Source organism: Hibiscus syriacus, unplaced genomic scaffold (genome assembly GCF_006381635.1).
Source record: "Hibiscus syriacus cultivar Baekdansim isolate YM2019G1 unplaced genomic scaffold, ASM638163v2 tig00116975_pilon, whole genome shotgun sequence".
NCBI classification, from domain to species: Eukaryota; Viridiplantae; Streptophyta; class Magnoliopsida; order Malvales; family Malvaceae; genus Hibiscus; species Hibiscus syriacus.
In genome coordinates, this window is record NW_024063499.1 from 71,195 (window position 1) to 93,840 (window position 22,646).

At 35.2% G+C, this 22,646-nt stretch overlaps 1 protein-coding gene across 1 annotated transcript; it reads right to left on the bottom strand.

Moving 5' to 3' along the window:
* Positions 1 to 11,605: 11,605 nt before the first annotated feature.
* LOC120192507 (trimethyltridecatetraene synthase-like) lies at positions 11,606 to 12,820 on the bottom strand. Its single transcript, XM_039195280.1, has 3 exons — positions 12,449 to 12,820; positions 12,310 to 12,368; positions 11,606 to 11,870 (listed from the first exon to the last, which is right to left on the bottom strand). The coding sequence occupies exons 1-3, from the start codon at positions 12,818 to 12,820 to the stop codon at positions 11,606 to 11,608; spliced, it is 696 nt and encodes a 231-aa protein (XP_039051211.1).
* Positions 12,821 to 22,646: the final 9,826 nt, after the last annotated feature.

Below are 22,646 nucleotides of genomic sequence, written 5' to 3' on the forward strand. Positions count from 1 at the left end.
ACACAACAGATTCGAACAATGCAGTGCAGAAAAAACAGTGTAGGAAAAAACAGATTTGGTTTGAACTGTACAGAAAAAGTTCAAGCAAATATACATAAAAAATAGATTTGATTTGAACAGTGCAGAAAAATACACAGCAGATTCGAACAATGTAATGTAAAAAATAGGAGCACAATTTTGGTTAAAAAAATAGCAGTACAATTTTTGTTTGAGCAGTTAAAAAACAACATTACAATTTTAGTTTGAACAGTGAAAAAAAGAAAAAAAGAGAGAAAAATATAAAGCTTAATTAAGTTCTTTTCTTGAGTCTACTTCCTTTAGAATAAGATCTTGGAATGATCGATTCTTTTCTTGATTTTTGTTTTGCAGAAAATTTTAATATATCTTCTGGTGACTTCTCGATCAGACATTCTACTCTACAACAATTCGTCTCGATGTGGCCGCGGCCGCGGTCTCCACTAGATTGAGGAGTATTCATTTTCCTTCTCTTTGTTTTAAAATTTAAAATACGTTTGGGACAAAACAAATTAAATGAGGGGGAAGGATAAACATGCCAATTTTTTTCCTTAACTTGCTATTCTTGAACTTCATTTTATACTCTTGTTTCCTTTTGGATTGTGACAATGTTTTGATCGAATTTAAATTGCATGATGGTGATTGGTATAACTAGTGAATTTTTGTTGAGTATAGATATTTCATGCTTTTGTTGATAGAGATGAACTTGACTCAGTGCATATAAACTTTTCTTGTGAGATTTGAGCCTAACGAGCATACATTTTCTTTCTTGCTCATTGTTTGACTTCAGTGTGCCGAACTAATTAGGATATTCTAGAATTTGAAATCACAAAGCATATAAAGACTACATATTGGGCCTAATATTTTAATATGATAGGGACACCTAGGATAAACCTAATTTTCCCAAAAAACTTACCCATTTACATATCTACTATTGAACCACATTTACACATCATAATTAAACCCGAAACCTTTCTCTTTATTTTTTTCTCTCTTTTCACACCCTTGCTGAGACTTGAGATCTTGTATCACTCTTGTTCCATGAAAAAAATGAAAAAAAAGAAGTCGAAAAAATTATTCACTGTTTCGAATAGCATAAAAAAGAAAGAAAAAAGAGAGACACTTTGTTCAAATGAAAAAAAGAAGGAAAATCGACCGTTTCAATTGCCTTTCATTTATTCTTTTTCCTTGTTTTATTTTTCATTGTTCTTCATGTTAGTTCGTAGGTTGTACCTAGTTATTTTGATATATTGTTTTGGCATTTTAAACTTTTCTTTTCGGACTTTTTTTCTACCCATACCTAAGCCCCGTTACACTTTATTTAAAGACCCTTGATTATTGCATTATGTTCACTTTTAGTAGTGGAGACTTGATTGGATTCCAAGCCTATGGTAATATTTTGGTTAGTTTCAGTTTGAGTGATTTCATTTACCCCAAATACTTTGAGCGGATATGTGTGCATCTTTGTGAGGTATTGAGTTATGTTTTATTGAAGTTGGTAATTAATTAAGATGTTTTGCTTACTTTAAATTTTCTTAGTTGTGTCTTCGCTTGATTGTAACTTGAATTCGGCAAATGTCATGGACTTAGTTGGATTGGAAGTTTGAGAAATAAATTGAAATTGAAGATGACAACATATGATTTTGATGTATTAATTGATGAATACTTGAGGACAAACATTGAATAAGGGGGAATTTGATAAAAGTTTTATTTAGTTATTATTTTGCTTTTAAATTGCTCCGTAATCATTGATTTTTTTGGCTTATTTGTTCGTTTTGATTCATTTTCTATGCATGATGCTAAATTCTAAAAATTACACTAAAAGGATAGAATTCTGCAGTTTTTTTTTAATTTTCGGAATCAAAGTTGGATTAGTGGGCATGAAACATCTGACGAGGCGATGATGTCAAGGTCAATTAGCGCTTTTAGAAGAACGAATAGATCAGTCACACATTTCTGCAATTCAGATTTGAATTAAACTCATGTTTTAGGATATTATTTTAAATATTATTATATTATATTTTATCTTATATTTGTTTTAGATATTTTAGTTTAAATAGTTTTAAGTATTTTAATTATGATTTATTTTCTTTATTTTAGGATTATCTTTACCTTGTTTTTAGGATTTTGAGGGCTATAAATACCCTCAAGGTAAGCCTAGAAACATATCTCTCAGCAAATGAGAATTTACTCTTCTTCTTCTCTCTAGTTTTATAAAATTTTCTCTTCTATTTTCTTTCAAGTTTTTCGCAATTTTCATTGTTATTTCCAGTTTTATTTTTAAATATGCTAAGTATGACTTTGATCATGCTTAGCTAATTTTCTTTTAAAGCCGAATGCTAAAGCAAAGGCTCAATTCCAAACGTGAGAATTGTAAGACATTTAAATTGCTTCAGATTTTTCTCTCTGTTTTCTTCGCTTATTTTCAAATCAAAACGATTTTCAAAACCAAAAGCCGGCGTTGGTCTGGATGTTGTTATGGTTAACGTGAGAAGAAAGATCAGCTTATTGAAGCACATTCGACTTCCTGTGAACACACTTAACAAAATTGTTTGCTAAGAGAAACCGAGATCGAAATCAGTTATTGTTGAAACAACATAATCCGAGTCGACAGCTTTTCGAACTTCAACATTTTAAGATCTACAACATTGTTGTTGCTTAGATCAACTCACAAACCGAAATTTAAGAGTGCACTTGGGTATTCGGTATACAAAGCATAATCACAAGGAATTGTCCTTAGACAAGTAGCCGACGTGAATCTTGAAGTAAAGATCTATTTCGATGATCTGAGAAATTTGAGGCAAAGTTGAAGTCTGAAGCTATTCTTACCATAAGTCTTCTTTATCTCAATTTATTTTATTTATTTAATCTTTATCTCATTTTAAAAACTCACCTTTTTATCTTTATCATTATCTTATATTATATTATTATTTATTATTCTATCTTTATCTTCCATTTTAAATAATTTATATTTAATTATTTTTGTCTTTTTATATTTATTTGAAATTTTATCTTCTTCTAAATCAAAAAGTCCACTAAATCAAAAACCCTAGAGTTCATGTGGATCAACTCTGTTTTTTTATACTACTTTTATTTTTATTTATTAAAAAGTTAGAATTATTTTGATAGCAAAACGACAGTTATCAGTACTGCCGGCCACTGAAAATTTTGGAGATGGAGGCTAGAGAAGCTAGCAATGCTCAAACTCTAACTCTTATTCTAATTAATCTCTAAACTTTAAAATATCTTATATCAATCCTCACACTACTACCCATGCATAAAATTTAAAATATTTTATATCAATCTTCATACTATTAGTATCATTCTATTTTGATAATTCTATCTACTGGTTAAAAAGTAGTCTATTTTTTTAGTGTTACTGGAATATTTTTAGAAGGTCACGAGTTCAATTTTTGAGACCTTCAAAAATCAAATTAATTTTTTAAGTAGTAGAAAGAAGGATAAAAATGAAATAATATTGATAGTTTGAAGAATGATTTAAAATGTTTTATAGTTATAACCAACTTAGGATTCGAGTCTTAGGGACATATAGAATATTTTAAAGTTTATGAACTAATTTAAAATATGGATCATAATTTAGGTACCTCTTGTATAATTATCTTTATAGAAACAGTACATTTTATTGAAGTCACAGATCCGTCACCTACAGAAACTAGTGGTTCTTCTCGAACTAGTAATTGTCACAGCAAAGTAGACCCTTTGGCCGTAGAAGACGACATAGAGGCTTTCAATGATGCAAGCTAAGTCTGTCCTTTCTATTAATTCTATATATATTCACTCTATTAATTGGCTTAAATGATTAAAATAATTATTATTTTTGTTTAAGATCTTAAATTCAAACAACAATACCAAAAATCTTAAATAAATATTATCTTATAATTACTTTATAATATTATTTTTTTACATGTATATTATAAAAACCTAATATCAGTATCATGGATGTCAAACAGATGATTGTTGAAGAAAATGGCCATTAAGCAACTTGGTCGGCAAAAGTTGTGGATAAAATTAAATAGCTTTTATTGGTAGAAAATGATAATAGATAAATATCTACTATAATAATAGTAATATAGAAATTGTGGTGACAATTCAAATGTTAAAAGCTGGTAAATAGGTTTGTATAAAATAAAAGTAAAAAATGAGGAAGTAAATTATGTCAAGAGATTTGAACGAGTAAAAATAAAAACAAGTGAATTTAGGTGAGTCGAGTAAAAGAAATGAAAGTGCTTATATTGTATATTGGAAGTGAAAAAAACCTTTACATTATAATAATATATTTTGTACAATAAAATTTATTTATCAACATAAAGTACAATAATTGATGAAGATTATGAATAGAATCATCATGTAACAATAAATATTATATATTTTTATTATATAAGAATAATACTTGTTGACGACTAACATGAGACTGTGGACATGTAGTATAAATTATGAATAACAATAAATATTATATCATGATGATTATTTATAGGATGACAGGACAAATATATATGTATATCAAATAATAAATTTGATTTTAACATATCATATGGGTATGTCAATGACCATATTGAGGGATTATAACTGACCGGAGGCTATTCAACTTCAAAGGCTATGAAATTTCAGAGGCTTTTGGAACTCTAAGGCTATAGAACTTTGGAGGCTTCGATAGATAGAGTTTTGGCAACAGAGACGTTTCTTGCAAAGAGGATCCGAATGAGGTATAACACTTGTCCCCATTGATTGAGGAAATGTCATAAAGTGATTTGATCTGAGAGTTTCTAAAGAAGACATTTACTGTTGAAACAGATTGAGCAAAATTGTTTTAACGCCCTATATATATATATATATATATATACCGTGAAGGATTTTCGATGCTTGGATGAGATAATGGAGATAACGATAATATCTCAATGTTCTATATGGGCAATAGATAAATTCCTACAGTTGTAGTGGAGGAATTTCAACTGTCTTCGCCCAGACGATAGAGATAGGCAGCGAAATTCCTTTAACTAAGGTGAAGCGAAGACATCTCGATGCTCTTGACCAAATAAGAGACAACTCGACGCTCTTGGAGAAATACGATGGACGAGAGAAGGCCCTATGTAGCCTAATTTTCCTCGAAGCTGATAGAGGCTCGAAGATCATCACACTGATAAGATAGCAGTTTAGCTATCTAAGAAACAAGAAATGAAATCTTTGTAATTCTTTATTAATGAAAAGCTGATTTCTCATGAGTTAGAGAGTAGCTTATTTATACAAGCAAGAAGAAACTGCAACTGCTGTGCAACAAGCCATTAACAACTTAACTGCTCATAACAAGAAGCTAACAAACTGTTCTAGAACTATTCTAGAATTTACAGCACACACTCGTTTACATAACACTAACATTCACCCTGCTTCATTAACTTCTTCAGCACTTGCTTCAGCATTATGGCTGCTTCATTAACATTTACCCTGCTTCAATGACCTCTTAGTTGTGTTACCAAGAGTTTTGTCTGTGCTTGAGAAAAGAAGGGGAAGAGAGTGGCTTTGTCAAAACATCTGCCACCTGCTCATAAGCAGGGATCTCATTAAAATAACGACCATCAACAACCATTTCGAACAAAAAATAAGTCAAGCTCAACATGCTTGAACTTAGAATGCTGAACAGGGTTGGCACAGACCGCAACAGTGCTAGAATTATCACACTACAGAGTAGATTTACCATGTGGAACCAGCACACTCTGAAGCAATGACTCATCCAAATAATTTCAGCAGCTGCAAGCAACACTCCTATACTCGGCCTCAGCTGTGGAACGAGAAACTACTTGCTGCTTGCGTGAGCTCCATGAAATGAGATTTCCACCAAAGAAAATGCAGTAGCCAGTCGTGGAACGCCTATCATCAGGATCAGACCCCCAGTCTGCATCAGCAAAACCAGTTAGTGACATGCGAGGAGATGCTGTGAACCGAAGACCATAATCAGCTGTCCCTTGAAGATAACGTAAAATCCTCTTACAGCCTGAAAATGGCTATTTCGAGGTGACTGCATGAACTGACAAACTTTGTTCATGCAAAGGCAATATCTGGCCGAGTGACTACTATGTACTGAAGAGCTCATACAATGCTTCTGTATTGGGCTGCATCTTCAATGGGGTCACCAGCATCAATCGATAACTTGCAGTTGGAGACCATGAGAATAGGGAGGCTCTTGACATCACCAAAATCATGCTTATGAAAAAGCTCACGAATGTATTTTTGTTGAGTCAAAACAAGACCATTGTCATCAGAAAACACCTCAATGCCAAGGAAAAAATTAAGAGAGCCAAGATCTTTTAAAGAAAATCGAGCATACAACTTTTCAATAACACATTGTATTTTTGTTGAGTCAAAACAAGACCATTGTCATCAGAACACACCTCAATGCCAAGGAAAAAATTAGAGAGCCAAGATCTTTTAAAGAAAACGAGCATGCAACTTTTCAATAACACATGCACCTCACCAGCCTCACTTCCGTCACAATAATATCATCAACATACTAGCATGTAGACACACTGCTAGCAGTTTTCCGAACAAACAAAGATGAATCGGATTTAGACAAGGACCTTTCAGAGACCAAGTACTCTCGAAGGCTCTCAAACCAGGCTCAAGGAGCTTGCTTCAAGCCATAGAGCTTATGCAGCTTGCAAACTAAACCATCACCAGCTTGCACAAACCTAGGCTGAGACATGTAAACCTCTTCCATCAATGCCCTATTAAAAAGGAATTATTAATATATACTTGACGCAGCAACCAACCTCTTGTCAATGCAAGAGTAAGAATCACTTGTACCGTTACAGGTTTCACAATTGGACTAAGAACCTCATGAAAATCAATGCACGGTTGTTGAAGAAACCCCTTCGCAACAAGACAAGCCTTGTATTGAGACACTGAGCCATCATATTACGCTTCACCTTAAAAATCCACTTGCAGTGAACAGGTACACGATTTCTAGGAAGAGGAACCAGAGACCACGTGTTGTTTGCAATCAAAGCATCAAACTCTACCTTTGCAGCTTTCTTCCAATAAGGAATCTTCATAGCTTCTTTAATGGACCGAGGCTCTTCATCAAAATACTCAACATGCAGAACACGAGGTTTTCGAATTCCATCTTTGGCCCTGGTAACCATATGATGCGCATTCTGAACCAAAACAGCCCCATGTGCATTGTTACTCGTTGAAATGGCCCCATGCGCATTGTCATGGTCAGCCATTGCTCCAATAGATGTGGTCCCAAGCATATCATCACGGTCGGGCATAGCTTCAATAGGTGTGGTACTCGAATTACTAGGAGCATCACCATTATCTGCTCCAATAACCCGAGAATCATGTGTAGGCAAAGTAACTTGTCCATCATTCTCGTGAACAAGAGAATCACGTGGGCAGGTTGTATGAAAAGGAGCAAGGGTTGAAACCAATGAACCATGCATTGAAGAAGCAGGCGTGATATTTGTTATAGGCTCCACAAAAGAACTCATAGGACCATGCGCACACGTTGGATTTGCACTTAATGGAGCAGCACATATAGGCACTGTAGAGCGAATGAGACCACCACGTGAACTATTTTCATTTAATAAAGCTTGTTCAGTCCCATGATCACAAGCTGGCGTTGAAAGTATGTAATTCACCACTTGGTCTTCTATGATGGGAACCACGACATGTGCATTAGAGTTAGACGAAGTGGCCATCATGTCACGCACATTATAATTGGGTGTAGTGGTCAATTCTTTCATGCGCTTGGCTATTCACATGCATTGGTGAAGTGTGCGTCAATGGAGAGGCACGATTTGGCATATTTTCAAAAGTAATGGCCCCATGCGCATCTGCTGGCATATCTTCAAATGAGATGACCCCACGTGCATTACCAAATTCATGCACATCTTGGTCCTCGATCATGGCAAGAGATGTGGCCCCAATGTCTTGATTATTCACATTATGCCTTTGATTATGTGTTGATGAAGGAGCACGTTGGTTGTTCTCACTTGGTGAAAGAGACATTGCACTCAATGAACCATGCATTGTCTGTATAGGGGAGAGAAGAGGAATAACACCCGTAGAGACACCATTATCTGGAGCAATATTTGAAATATTACACACTGCATAAGGAAAGACACTTTCATCAAATACAACGTGCCTCGAAATTATTACTCTGCCAGGTTCATCAAGACATTTATACCCCTTATGAGAAGTGCTATATCCTAGAAACACGTACTTTTTTGACCTGAAATCCAGCTTATGATGATTAAACAAACGCAAATAAGGATAACAAGCATAACCAAACACCCTGAGAAAGGAATAATCTGGTAGGACACGATGCAGAGCTTCAAAGGGAGACTTGCCATGCAAAACAGGTGTGGGCAATCTATTGATAAGATAAGCAGCAGAAGCAAAAGCATAGCTCCAAAATTTCTGAGGTAAGGAAGCCTGAGCTAACATTGTCAATCTTGTTTCCACAATGTGCCTATGCTTCCTCTCAGCCTTACCATTCTGCTCCGAGGTGCCAGGGCACGAGAGACGATGCTGCACTCCATTGGCAGAGAACCACTTTCGAAGTGATTGATATTCCCCACAACCATCAGTCTGGAGAGCTTTAATTTTGTATCCAAACTGCACTTCAACCAATTTCGCAAAGTCAAGAAAGCACTGAGCCACCTCAGATTTACGTTTCAAGAGGTACATCCAGGTATAACGACTACAAACATCAACAAAAAAACATAATAAAGAAATCCGTCAGTGGAGCATACAGGAGCTGGTCCCCAGACATCAGAGACAACAAGTTGAAAAGGCTCATTATATTCTGTCAATGATTTACAGAAGGGCAACTTATGCGATTTCCCTTGCATACAAGCAGAACACACATTTACTGCTTCAGTTTTATTGAAAACAATACTACACAACTTCAAAATACGTTGAACAACATCAAGGATGGATGACCAAGACGCTAATGCCACAACTTCAAAGACACAGGTGATTTCGAGACATTATTCACCAAACAAGAAGACCTCTGATCTTCACAAGGCAGTAGCTGGTACAGCCCGTCATCCGTGAGCCTCCCGCGAAGTAGAGTTGCTTGAGTCCGGGCATCCTTCACAAGACATTCAGAGGGATGAAACTCCATGAACACACCATTATCACGAGTGAACTGAGAAACAGATAGCAACTTTTTCTTTATGTTAGGCACATGCAACATATTCTGTAAAATCAAAGGTTTCTTACTAGAACTCAAAAAACCTTAGCCTACATGCATGATTGAAATTCCCTCACTATTACCCATGACCAAGGAACTACCTCCAGTATAGGTGGTACCTGATTGAAAACCAGACAAATCATTCGTTACATGGTGAGTAGCTCCAGTGTCAGGGTACCACAAAGAATCCGCAGACACTGAGGAGCTAGAGCCCGAGGGAGTTGGGACAGTGCATAGCTGAACCAGGCGTCAAAGAGGAATGCGATGCACCATGAGAGAAGCGAGAAGCATCTGAAGGAAAACCAGGAGAAGTACCAGGAAAGGGATAGTGCATAGGAACATACGCGAAGGAAAATAAAATGGTGTGGGAACAAAGGATGAAGGTGGAGGCATGGAGGTTCCGGCGTGAGCATAAGGTTGTCCACCAGATTGCTGGTGTTTAGCAGAATTCCAGCACCAGTGGGCTTTGAGCCATTCTCTTGCATCGACTCAGACCCGGACACACCAGTGTAGTCTCTATCAAAACGATGATAACACTTCTGGACCACATATCCAAACCGGCCACACAACTGGCATTGAGGATGATTATTGTTACGCCCTCGACCTCGACCACGATATCCATTCGACTGTCCACGAGATGAATGATCCTGTGATGACCCAGTATTAACATCCTGAGTTCCACAAGAGTCGGTTTCAGCAGCACCTTCCCGAGATTGAAGAACAAGATTTACAGAAAAGTTTTCACTCAAGAACATCTTCTGTTGAGCCTCACAATCTAACAACATCTCAGTAAGAACATCAAGAGAAAAATTTTCTCGTGATGCAATTGCAATAATAGACTCAAATTCTATTGTAAGTCCAGCTAACACAACATTAACATGTTCTTGCTCAGTAACCACACTACCTAAAGCATTCAACAAATCACATATGGATTTGACTTTGGCAAGATACTCCCTAATCGTCAAACCAGTCTTTCGCTGGGAATGAAGATTATGTCGAAGAGAAGAAATATTAGCACTGGAACGAGCACCAAACAGATGAGATATAGTATTCCAGATTGACATCGCAGTTGTAAGTCCAGTCAAGTGAGGCAGAACCTCTGTACTCACAGTAGTTAAAAGCCAGGAAGCAAGCAGTTTATCTTGCTGGCGATGAGCTGCAAACACTGGATTCTCTTCAAGTTGTCCAGATGTATTAGTGATGAACTCATCTGGTTCAACAGATCCGGCCGAGATGAACCTCAGCAACCCATAGCCATCAATTATCAAAGCCACTTGATGCTTCTAAAGAAGATATGTGGATTCAATGAGTTTAACAGTGTCATGCTTTGGTATGTGTTGAATGCCAAACATACCTCGAGAAGTTCCAGGACTCAGGGAGGAAGCATTCGGAGACACATCCTCGGGATCAACCGTCAAATCAACCATGATGCCAGGAATACACAATGTGAGAACTTAATCTCGTGCAGCTACTGGAATGAAAAAGAAACAGTGGAAGAAAACACCCAGGTATTGGCGAAAGATACCATGATAAGATAGCAGTTTAGCTATCTAAGAAACAAGAAATGAAATCTTTATAATTCTTTATTAATGAAAAGCTGATTTCTCATGAGTTAGAGAGTAGCTTATTTATACAAGCAAGAAGAAACTGCAACTGCTGTGCAACAAGCCATTAACAACTTAACTGCTCATAACAAGAAGCTAACAAACTGTTCTAGAACTATTCTAGAATTTATAGCACACGCTCGTTTACATAACACTAACACACACTGTCTTTACATAATTCGTATTGACTTCCTCCACTCTTGCTCTTTTGAGCTAATATGCACATGTTCAGTGTTTTCCCCTTTTAGTTAGGACCTAGAGGAAAACTCTATCATTTTCAATATTTGGATGAGCAACAAACATGTCTATCTGATGCCTCTCCTTGATATTGGAGGTTATTTTCTTCTTCCTCATCTCTTTATTCATTTCTCCAACGTTGAGAGATTAATAGTTCTCAAAGAGCTTTTTGGATTAACTCCTATCATTACCGATTGAAAGGCTTGAAACTATACATGTAGACTTTGCAACTAATTTTGTAATTCGTGATAAACTTGGTAGTTCGTTGGGTCATACACATTAAAGTTAAACATATCATAGGGATTCTAGTAAGAAGTTGGGAGATAAAGATAAGAGTGGTTATGTTGCTCTTGGTGATTTATCTCAACTAATTCCTTTCGATTGAGAGGTACTCCACGTTAACTGTACAAATTGTTCATGGGTTCTAACATACACTTTAAATGACATATCTAGACAATAATAAAATTCATATATGGAAAATATATACAATGAACATCGACCTATATAATAATATCAAGAAGAACGAGTTATGCATAATTCATATCTTACAAAGATGAAGAGGGAGACGAGGCTCCATGACCGCAACAAGTGGGAACTTCCTTGGTGTTGTCAATCCATAAGCTTCCTCCATACTCAAATTTTCTGCCTTAGTATCGTCAGGCAATTTCCAGTCGAAGCCACGCAACAAGTTTCTAAGCTCAATTGAATCATCTTTAATCCAAGGTTGTAGCCAGGGCACATCATCCTCCCAGCGCCAAATGGAAACAACCCAAAATTTGTTCTCTTCACATGAATCTTCCACCCTAAGAACCTCTCAGGCTGGAATTCATCAGGTTGTTCCCACAGGGAGGGTCTCTCTTATGCTGTAGGTGTTTACAAATACTCGAGTTCCTTTGGGAATATCTATCCGACCACTTTACAATCTTCCATGGCCAAGTACGGTGGGAGCAGTACACAAACCGGGTGTTTCCTTATTGTTTATTTCATGATCGCTTCTATGTAAGGAATTTGAGGAATGTCTTTTTCTTTAACCCATATCTCTTTGCCGATCTCTGTCTAGCTCTTTGGTTGCCAGTCTTATAAGTTGTGGTTGTTTGATAAGTTCAGAAATTGCCCATTCTACAGTTATTACTGAGGTCTCTGTGCCCCACTTATCAGGTCCTACTATCCGACGAGAAAATTATTCATCGATATCATGCATACTTTGCTAATAAAATGAATATAGAAAATATATTTACCTACGTGAACCCCCTGAGATGATCATAAGTGAGCTTAACATCAAGATCAGGATCCTCAGCTAGCTGCAACAGTAAATCCACCTTGTCTTGTGCCACAAAATCCTCCAATAATTCTATCTTCTTCGTTTATGTTCATCGAACACATGGTCGTGAAACCGGTCAAGCTTTTTCTTCAAAGCATTCATTCGCTTTTTGTAGCCTTGCAAATCCAAAAAGTCTAGCCAAGGTATCCAATCTCCAATATTGAATACTCCATTCAGAAAGAAAAACTCATTTATAATCTCTTGAAACTCTTGCAGGCTCACTATCGAATTGGATACAATCTGATCATCGCCAGAAACACCGAAGTAGTTATTTCCCAACACTATCTTGCATATGAAACTGAGAGTAAGATGGAAAAGCTGCTCAACTAGTATAATCGGCTTCCTTGATAATTCATACAAGCGGGAGACAAAAGCTTGCATTTCCTCAACTCGGATGTACTCGAAAGACTCTATTCTTTTGGCACTGAACATTTCATTCATGAAAATTTTGCGGCCCTGGTGCCAATGTGGTCCATATAGAGCAAACCCTATATCGAAGTTATTATAATCAATGTATTTGCCAGTAGCAGTTAGGGGTCTAGAAGCAAAGACTTGGTCATGAATCTTTAGAAACTCCTTAGCCATCACTGGAGATGATGCAATCACTATAGGGTAAGAACCAAATTTGAGGTATCGATACTGTTCATCTAGTACCGATACCCCTGCCCAGAACTTATTCCTTTTAACTCGAAAATTTTCTAACACTTTGCTAAATTCTTCACTTTACTTTCCTTTTAAACCTTTAAACTCAACTATACTCACCCAAACCAACTTATTTCACTTTAGTACTCCTAAACATCCAAATTCTCAATAGCATACTTGAAATAAAAAATCATACCAAATTTTTAACTTTGTTATAAATCTCTCTTGAATATCATATTCTAAATGATGACAAGTCAAATTTCATTTACTATCTCTTTCTCAACAATTCACTCAAAAACCCATTTTTCTTAATAATTCATAACTTCTTCATCTTTTAGTTTTAAACAACCTTAAGCTTTCCTAACACTTCAAGAATCAAAACCAACTTAAAAATGAAAGGGAACATTAACTTGAGACCCACTCTCATTTTCCATGAAGTCACGGGAAGAGAAGAAGATATCTAAACCAAAATCTCCAGATTTTTCTTAACCCTTCCATTCATCTTTCCATGTGGATACATATATAACACCAAAATGAATTTTTAATTCATTTACTTATCAAATGACCATTATGCCCTTCTATCCTTCTTTATTTGATATTCAATCCTACATAAAAATATTCCAATTAAGTCCCTAAACTCTTTAATTTATCTAATTTGATCATGAAATTCTAAAATATTGTAATTTGGTCACTAACTCGGTGTTTGGGATGTTACACTTATAAAAAAAGTTGATCGACGGAAGAAGAGCTCAAAGTCGATCGATAACTCATATTAAATGAACAAAGATCAAGATGCTACCAAATAGTCATATTCTAGTTAAGTCGAGAATAAGAAGATCATTCACAAGATGTCAAGGTCGCTTTCCTCTTGGAGAATCCCACGGAAATGCAGATCTAGAGATCCAACAATCACAGTAGGTGAATTAAAACGAGGCTCGTCTGTCTAGTGTAAATGAAGAAAATGAAGCTCGTCTGTCTAGTTTAAGGAAATCTTATGGTCTGATGAAGATTGTTCTATGGTGGTCGCTTTTGGAATTAACACCTTGTGCATTTGCATTTGCATTCTTAATTTGTATTAGCTTATTAATTAATTTATTTTTCTATTATTGCTTTTATAATAAATCTTGCCACTTTGTTATCTTATTTGTACTAACTTGTTTTTTATGTTGTTTTTCTTTTTGCTTGCATCGCATGATCATGGCATAATCAGAAGGTGTTGATTTGTGAATGGTTATCATAGTAAAATGTTTAATAATAGACAAAGGGTTTCATGATCAAGTAGACTATAACACAACTAGGGAGTGGCATCTTGAGAAAGCTCCGAAAATAGTGGAGAGCTATGCACCCAAAGATCGTATGTCCGACAAAGAGAAAAAAGAGATAAGAGACATGAGAGAACAAATGTCCAAGATGATGAATATAATAACTTCTTTGGCCAAAGGAAAAATACTTCTATAAGTGGGAATAAAAAGCTCGATGAAAACAATCCCGCGATGTCAAATACACAATAAACTACTTTAGAACAAGTTAATTCTAGCTAATAAGAGAATCACGTACAACAAGTTGTCTGTAGACTCCAAGGAATTGGTGACAACTGTAGAAGTTCAGAAAGATGAAAAGAATCCATGCAATTAGAACTCGTTGGTATTTGAGAGTCCACTCCCAATGTCAGGGGAAATAAACATGAAGATTCTAGTTCAATCCAATCCGATAGGTGACTCTTATTTTGAATTTATCCCTATATTATATAAGGAGTTGTATGGTTACATTTTAGAAGTTCGAGAGGTAGCCTCACAGTATGTGAAACCTTGGAAACCTCTGTATCCAAATTGGTTTGATGTCAATGTTCATTATGAATATCATATCGGAGCTCAAGGACATTCCATTGAGAATTGCACCACCTTAAAGCATCGAGTCCAACACCTTTTAAATCATGGAATATTGGAGTTCAAGATGAAATGTCAACCTAGTTTGGTAGCTGATTGTCCTGTTAAGATGGAGCCAAAAATATTCAAAGGCAAGGGTATCAGTGGGGACATCTAGGAGAAATAATGTTTGCTAAGGTACGAAGCTTAAGTGCATCATTTGAAGATTGAAAGTTATAAACTGAATAGAGAGATGAAAGCCATGTATGAGGGTTTTCAACAGATCAATCAAGGCTTTAAAAATGCTGGTATAGGAAATACCCTAGAGGAGTGGGCAAAAGGGGTCATTAAACTGAAAAATAATGCTGAACAATGGAGGAAGAATTGCAAGGTGCATGAAGGACGATCCAAGAAGTTATCTTATAATTTAAAAATTAAAGAAAAATGCACAATACATCCGTTAATGATTTGTGAAGATGTCAAGCCGAAAACCAGATGTTGAATATATTCATAGCCAATATGGAAGCTTCATATCAGCGCCACAATCGTGAGAATGATGCTGAGCTAGAAGCCACTAGAACCAAGAACAAGACATTGATGAAGATTGTAGATGGCTGTGAAGATCTTGTACGAGAATTCTGTAACCATAGAGACTTTCTTACAAGGAAAAATGAACAACATTGTCTACAACTCTGAGAATTGACATAGAATATGAAGGAAAAAGATGACGTTATGCAAGAAGTTATTGCCCAAGCAAGCAATGTGGCTCACAAGTTGGTCAATTTAGTTGGCTTTGTAAGAGAATTGAAGAAGATTGATAACTCCACAGCTGATCATGAATGGAAGTTAATTTGGCTTTTGAGAGAGATGGAGAAGTTAGGAGTTAAAGCTATCCCTTATATGTAATGTTTATTTTATGTATCGAAATATGTATGTTCAATTAAAGTTGTTTTAAGATGGTCACTCTGGAATGGCACCTTTTACATACATGCATTTGCATCATATTTGTTTATTTAAGCCTTTTATATGCATTAGTTATGAAAACGTGAAAATAATTTATGGAGGGTTATGTGACAGTAATACCAAGATTATTCATTCATACTATTTCCTTATCATCATGAACGAACAAATGGAAACAATGGAGTAATCTCATGAGTAATCACAATATCGGGTGTAAGAGAAGTTGACCAAGTTACAACAACATATGAGGAATCAAACATTGAGTTCTCTACAAGACGAATCGAACTGAATGATCCAGGTGCTGGCAACCAAGGCTATTGATAGAGGGGAAATACTTACCAAATGATATCAGAGTTATCAGACTGATGCATTGAGAATGATAACCTACCTTGGGGCATCCCACTCGAACCTAAAGAATAACATCATTAATCATAAACAATTTGAAGATAAATTCAAGAACTTGATGGAAGCAAATGAAGCTATGAAAAGTGATAATGCCTCTCACAAAGAACTAGAAATGAGAGAACTCAACCTGGTCCCTGATTTGGTCATCCCACATGAATTTAAGGTGCCTAATTTTGAGAAATATGATGACACCAATTGTCTCCTAGTTCATATGAAAATATTTTGTAAAAAGATAGAAGGCTATTTAAATGATGATAATCTGTTGATTCATTACTTCCATGATAGTCTTACTGGGCCAGATGTAGTATGGTACAATCGGTTGAACGAAGAGCAGATCAAGACGTTTGTCAATCTAGCTGATTCCTTTATAGGGCATTATCGATATGTTAAAGGCTTATCCCCAAAACGACAAGTTATTCAGAGAATAAGGATGAAAGCTACTGAAAGCTTTAAGGAATATGTCCTGAGATGGAGAGGGTGGCAACACAAGTTCAGCCTCCCATCTTAAAGAAAAGATATCATACATGTTTCATAATTCTTTTCCAACTCTTTTTTCTAGTTAATGCTAGCAAACTCAACCAAGGCATTCGAGGATATTATGACATATTAAAAATGTAATCAACAAAGGAGACTTGAAAGTCACTTCCAAAAGCCCAACTGATCAAAAAGCAAAAGCTGACGGGGTGAATGAATGTCATGTCCAGAGCCCTCATAACCACAAAAAAAGAAACAACTATTCGTTCGAACCGACCAAAAAAAGTATCACGATAAATAAGTACTTTGAAGGTGTTCTAAACTTCTATCTCAGATCTATACCCCAATTCGATTAAAGGTTAATACCTCACACTGAGGCCAACGAAAATGCCACCAACCCCTACTGCTTACAACTATGATCAAGATAGTGCTTGTGATTTCTACTTGGGGGTATCTGGGCATTCTACGGGGAATTGTAGGCTGTTGTTAAAGGAGATAGAAATGCTTGTAGAAAATGGAACGCTAACACAATAATTGGTAGAGCAGTGGATGACGAACTCTAGTGGGGCATCAAAGCATGATATGTAGCATCCGATCGAGTCAAGTGCCACAAGATTAGATGAATAATATGGGGCATCCTAATTATGAAAAGATCATTTTATCCATCATAAAGCTTCATTTCACTTGCATTGTCTTGTTTGAGTTTGTTTTTGTTCTTTCTTTCTTTATTTACCTAAATATCTTGTAAAACAATTTGGTGATGGAACTTATGCTACTTTTTAGGGTTATAAGCAATGAAATAAGTTTTAATCTTGAAGTTCTTTGAGTATCACATGAATTAAAGATTATTTTGATTTTTCAAGAATTATAAATCTTTGACAAGTGGCGAAATTAGACCTTTCATACTATGTCCTAAGCCAAAAGCTTAATTACTCGATTCTTTACCATAAATAATTATGATCACTACCAAAACCAAATTTTAACACTACATCTATCTGAGTCACCAAAGTCATACCTTTATCTCTTTTGAGGTAATATAGTCACATGATTATCTTCTCAGATACAAAACCCTTATTTTTTATGCCAATAAAACATAAAGGCCTTAAGTGCAAGACTTTTATTTGTCCGTAAGTCTTCCTGTAAGAAGATATGAGATGGGACATCATAGATAAACTTTTTAAAGATATGCTCAAATAATTGAAGCATACCATGCTCGAAGCAAGAAGAAGAATAAATAAATGGAATGATTTAAATAATTCTATCATGCATTAATTACATTATTTTCATGTAAATAAAAGTTAATCTTGAATATTCATCCCCCTGGGATACCTCTTTTTGCAAGGACTTCTGGGAATGAAATGATTAACGGCTCTCTTTCAATATCCATTCACAAAAAGATAAAAAGATATATCCCTTATTGTCCCCATTTGAGCCTGAGTTATTTTTTTTATTCAACCCTAACCAATGATCACCCCCACACTGGGGGCAAAGGTGAAGGAAATATGCTCGCAGGAGTGAAGACCATCAATTTATATCAAATGAGAAATAAAAAAGAACCACACTACATCTATCTAAGTCACCAAAGTCATACCTTTACCAATCTTTGAGGTAATATAGTCACATCATTATCTTCTCAGATACAAAACCCTTATTTTTTATGCCAATAAAACATGAAGGCCTTAAGTGCAAAACTTTTATTTGTCCGTAAGTCTTCCTGTAAGAAGATATGAGATGGGACATCATAGATAAACTTTTTAAAGATAAGCTCAAATAATTGAAGCATACCATGCTAGAAGCAAGAAGAAGAAAAATAAATAAAATGATTTAAATAATTCTATCATGCATTAATTACATTATTTTCATGTAAATAAAAGTTAATCTTGAATATTCATCCCCCTGGGATACCTCTTTTTGCAAGGACTTCTGGGAATGAAATGATTAACGACTCTATTTCAATATCCATTCACAAAAAGATAAAAAGATATATCCCTTATTGTCCCCATTTGAGCCTGAGTTATTTTTTTTGATTCAACCCTAACCAATGATCACCCCCCACACTGGGGGCAAAGGTGAAGGAAATATGCTCGCAGGAGTGAATACCAGCAATTCATATCAAATGAGAAATAAAAAGGAACCACACTATATCTATCTGAGTCACCAAAGTTATACCTTTACCTCTCTTTGAGGTAATATAGTCACATCATTATCTTCTCAGATACAAAACCCTTATTTTTTATGCCAATAAAACATGAAGGCCTTAATGCAAAACTTTTATTTGTCCGTAAGTCTTCCTGTAAGAAGATATGAGATGGGACATAATAGATAAACTTTTTAAAGATAAGCTCAAATAATTGAAGCATACCATGCTCGAAGCAAGAAGAAGAAGAAATAAATGGAATGATTTAAATAATTCTATCATGCATTAATTACATTATTTTCATGTAAATAAAAGTTAATCTTGAATATTCATCCCCCTGGGATACCTCTTTTTTCAAGGACTTATGGGAATGAAATGATTAATGACTCTCTTTCAATATCCATTCACAAAAAGATAAAAAGATATATCCCTTATTGTCCCCATTTGAGCCTGAGTTATTTTTTTTGATTCAACCCTAACCAATGATCACCCCCACACTGGGGGCAAAGGTGAAGGAAATATGCTCGCAGGAGTGAAGACCATCAATTCATATCAAATGAGAAATAAAAAGGAACCACACTACATCTATCTGAGTCACCAAAGTCATACCTTTACCTCTCTTTGAGGTAATATAGTCACATCATTATCTTCTCAGATACAAACCCTTATTTTTTATGCCAATAAAACATGAAGGCCGTAAGTGCAAAACTTTTATTTGTCCGTAAGTCTTACTGTAAGAAGATGTGAGACGGACATCATAGATAAACTTTTTAAAGATAAGCTCAAATAATTGAAGCATACCATACTCGAAGTAAGAAGAAGAAGAAATAAATGGAATGATTTAAATAATTCTATCATGCATTAATTACATTATTTTCATGTAAATAAAAGTTAATCTTGAATATTCATCCCCCTGGGATACCTATTTTTGCAAGGACTTCTAGGAATGAAATGATTAACGGCTCTCTTTCAATATACATTCACAAAAAGATAAAAAGATATATCCCTTATTGTCCCCATTTGAGCCTGAATTATTTTTTTCTGATTCAACCCTAACCAATGATCACCCCCACACTGGGGGGCAAAGGTGAAGGAAATATGCTCGCATGAGTGAATACCATCAATTCATATCAAATGAGAAATAAAAAGGAACAACAAGGTATATCAAATGCAGAGTGAAAATATCAAATCAGGTCAAGAACAACAAAAGATATCTGAATACAAGAAATAATTTGTACTCAAATAAAAGTGTAAAATTCTTCAAATAAAAAAGACAAGAAGATGTTCAAAGTAATTTAATTCTTAAACTTATCCAATAAATTCATATTCGAGAAAAAAAGAGAAAAAAAGAAGAGAAAGAGAAGAAAAAGAGAGAGAAAACAACAAAAAGAAAATAAAAAGGGAAAATAAATAGAAAAGAAAATAAAAAGAGAAAGAGAAAAAATGAAAAGAAGAAAGAAAACAAATCAAGTACTTCAAGATGGGTGACTCATTGAGCCACAAGGTTGATCAAGTACAAATGGTTCAAAGACCCAGATTCAATAAAAAGAGCGAGAAATGCCAAAGATATAGGAAAATGAAGATGAAATCTAGGGGAAAACCCAAAAATGGGCAGTCTAGAAGGATCCGGAGAAAAAAATGTAAATAAAGGGCAATTGGCAAGCAAATTCAAATCTGATAAGGCAATATTAAAGGCATCAGAATGAATTGATCTTTGGTTCGATAACCTTTACAACACTTGTTTCGGCTTATTATCATTTTCTTTCGTAACTAAGAATCGTAGCCTACATTACGTGCCTAAAAAGTCCCTTCTAATCATACACAAAGTTCTAAGTAGAAGAGATTTTCTTCATATTTCATTCCGCCTCTCAGGATTAATTTTTATTTGCAAAAGGTTTTCTAAAATCTTTAATGTATGATAGGAAAAATGATAAATGAGGGTTCAAGACGTAAAATTTTGAAAGACGACTTGAAGCCAAAAGAAGATTCGAGTTGAAAACCTGAAAGGGCAACTCGAATATTAAATTGAGCAACTACGACATAAGATGAGGTCTTACAAATCCCTTGATAAAGCACCCCACATCCCAAATATGCTCATGAGAATTTGGAACTGGTAAGTATCTCTAGAAGATGAACATAACAACCACTTCGTCAAGTCAGTGGTCACCAAAGATCTATATATGCTATAATAAAAAGGCCAACCTGAGATACCTTACTTTTCTATAAACAACTTATACCTCAAAATTTTTCATTAATATTGACATTTGTCAAAAGGGCTATAATGCTTGAAGAATCAAAAGAGTAATTGATTTGTTTGATATTTAATGAACTCTTGTTTTATAATTTGTTTCAATTGCGAGTCGTTGCATGGGGCATCAGTTTTAAAAAATTCTCCATTCAAACGTTTTCATATTTTGAAAAATTGAAAGAGGAAGAAAAACATTCTCAAACAAGAAAATCTCTCGAGAATGAAGGAGGTCATTGAAAAAGATGAGATTTGTTCTACCTTAAGTGAAGAAGTGAGAGGAAAGAATAAGAGCCAAGGGAAGAAGAATAAACATTATAGGAGAAATGAAGGCGTTCTTCATTTTCTTTCGAAGCAATGAAGTTTGAAAGATCAAGAGACTCAAGGAAAAAACTTCTCATACTTTGTTGTGACATCATTTATATCAGTAATAGATCGTAAAGCAGGCAACCAACTTAATAAGGTGTGCTTATGATTTTTGATAAATGATGCAAGATTGAGACAAATTAAGAATAAAATTTTGACACCCAGTTAGGGATGAGTCATGAAAATACCCACATTAGGGGATAACCTAAAACCTAGATCATGTTGAGATAACAAGGTTCAGACCGAAAAGACATTGAGAATAAGCCTCGCAACTTTGAGTGTCAGGGGCAAATCACAAATTTGAGAAGATCTTACCTTGTGGAACACCAGTCGAGTATCAATTAACTGTAGAGTCCTGAAAAAACAACTGTGATAGCACAATTGAGTCAAGGACATAAAGGGGGATCAAGGTCATATTTCCGACCGCAACAAGAGTTCAAGAAATGAAACACTTCTTCTGAGACTTTAATGCATATAAGAGGAAAAAAAGACGCAAAGACATAAGATGATTAGATGGCTCTTCAAAAATGCAAGCTTGAAGTTATAAGTTGCTACACTGATATCTGAGTAAACACTAGAGAAGAGCGATCAAGTGGAAGAAGACTGAGCTCTCCACTTTGTAGCCAAAGGAAAATTGAATTAACATTTATGCATTCATGATAACATCATTTGCATAGAAGAAAATGTGTTACATTGATACATTTAAGCGCATTCGCATTAAACAAACGATTTTTACAGAACTTCCAATAAAAAGAGAAGATTCATGGGTAGAACCTAAAGAACAGAGGGGCCCAATCAACAGAAGAAGCATTACTCTGAAGTGGGGCATGTTACCTGACCATTAAGTTGATTTTCGAAAAATGAGAAAGCAATCTTCAAAGCTTTTTATTTAATGTTTTCAAAAAATGAAATTTTTGAAAAGTAAGAAAGCAATTTCCAAAGTTTCTTACCTAGTTAACTATTTCCCAAATTGGTAAGTCCTTCGGGCCATCAGTAAGTTTTTCGAGCATGATTATTAAATCCTTTGGGTCACCTGTCAGCCTTTCGAGCAAGATGATAAGTCTTTTGAGCCATCTATAAGACCTTTGGGCAAGATGCTTTCATATGATGTTTGTGAAAAATGAGAAAAACAATCTTCAAAGTTTCTCATTTAATGTTTTCAGA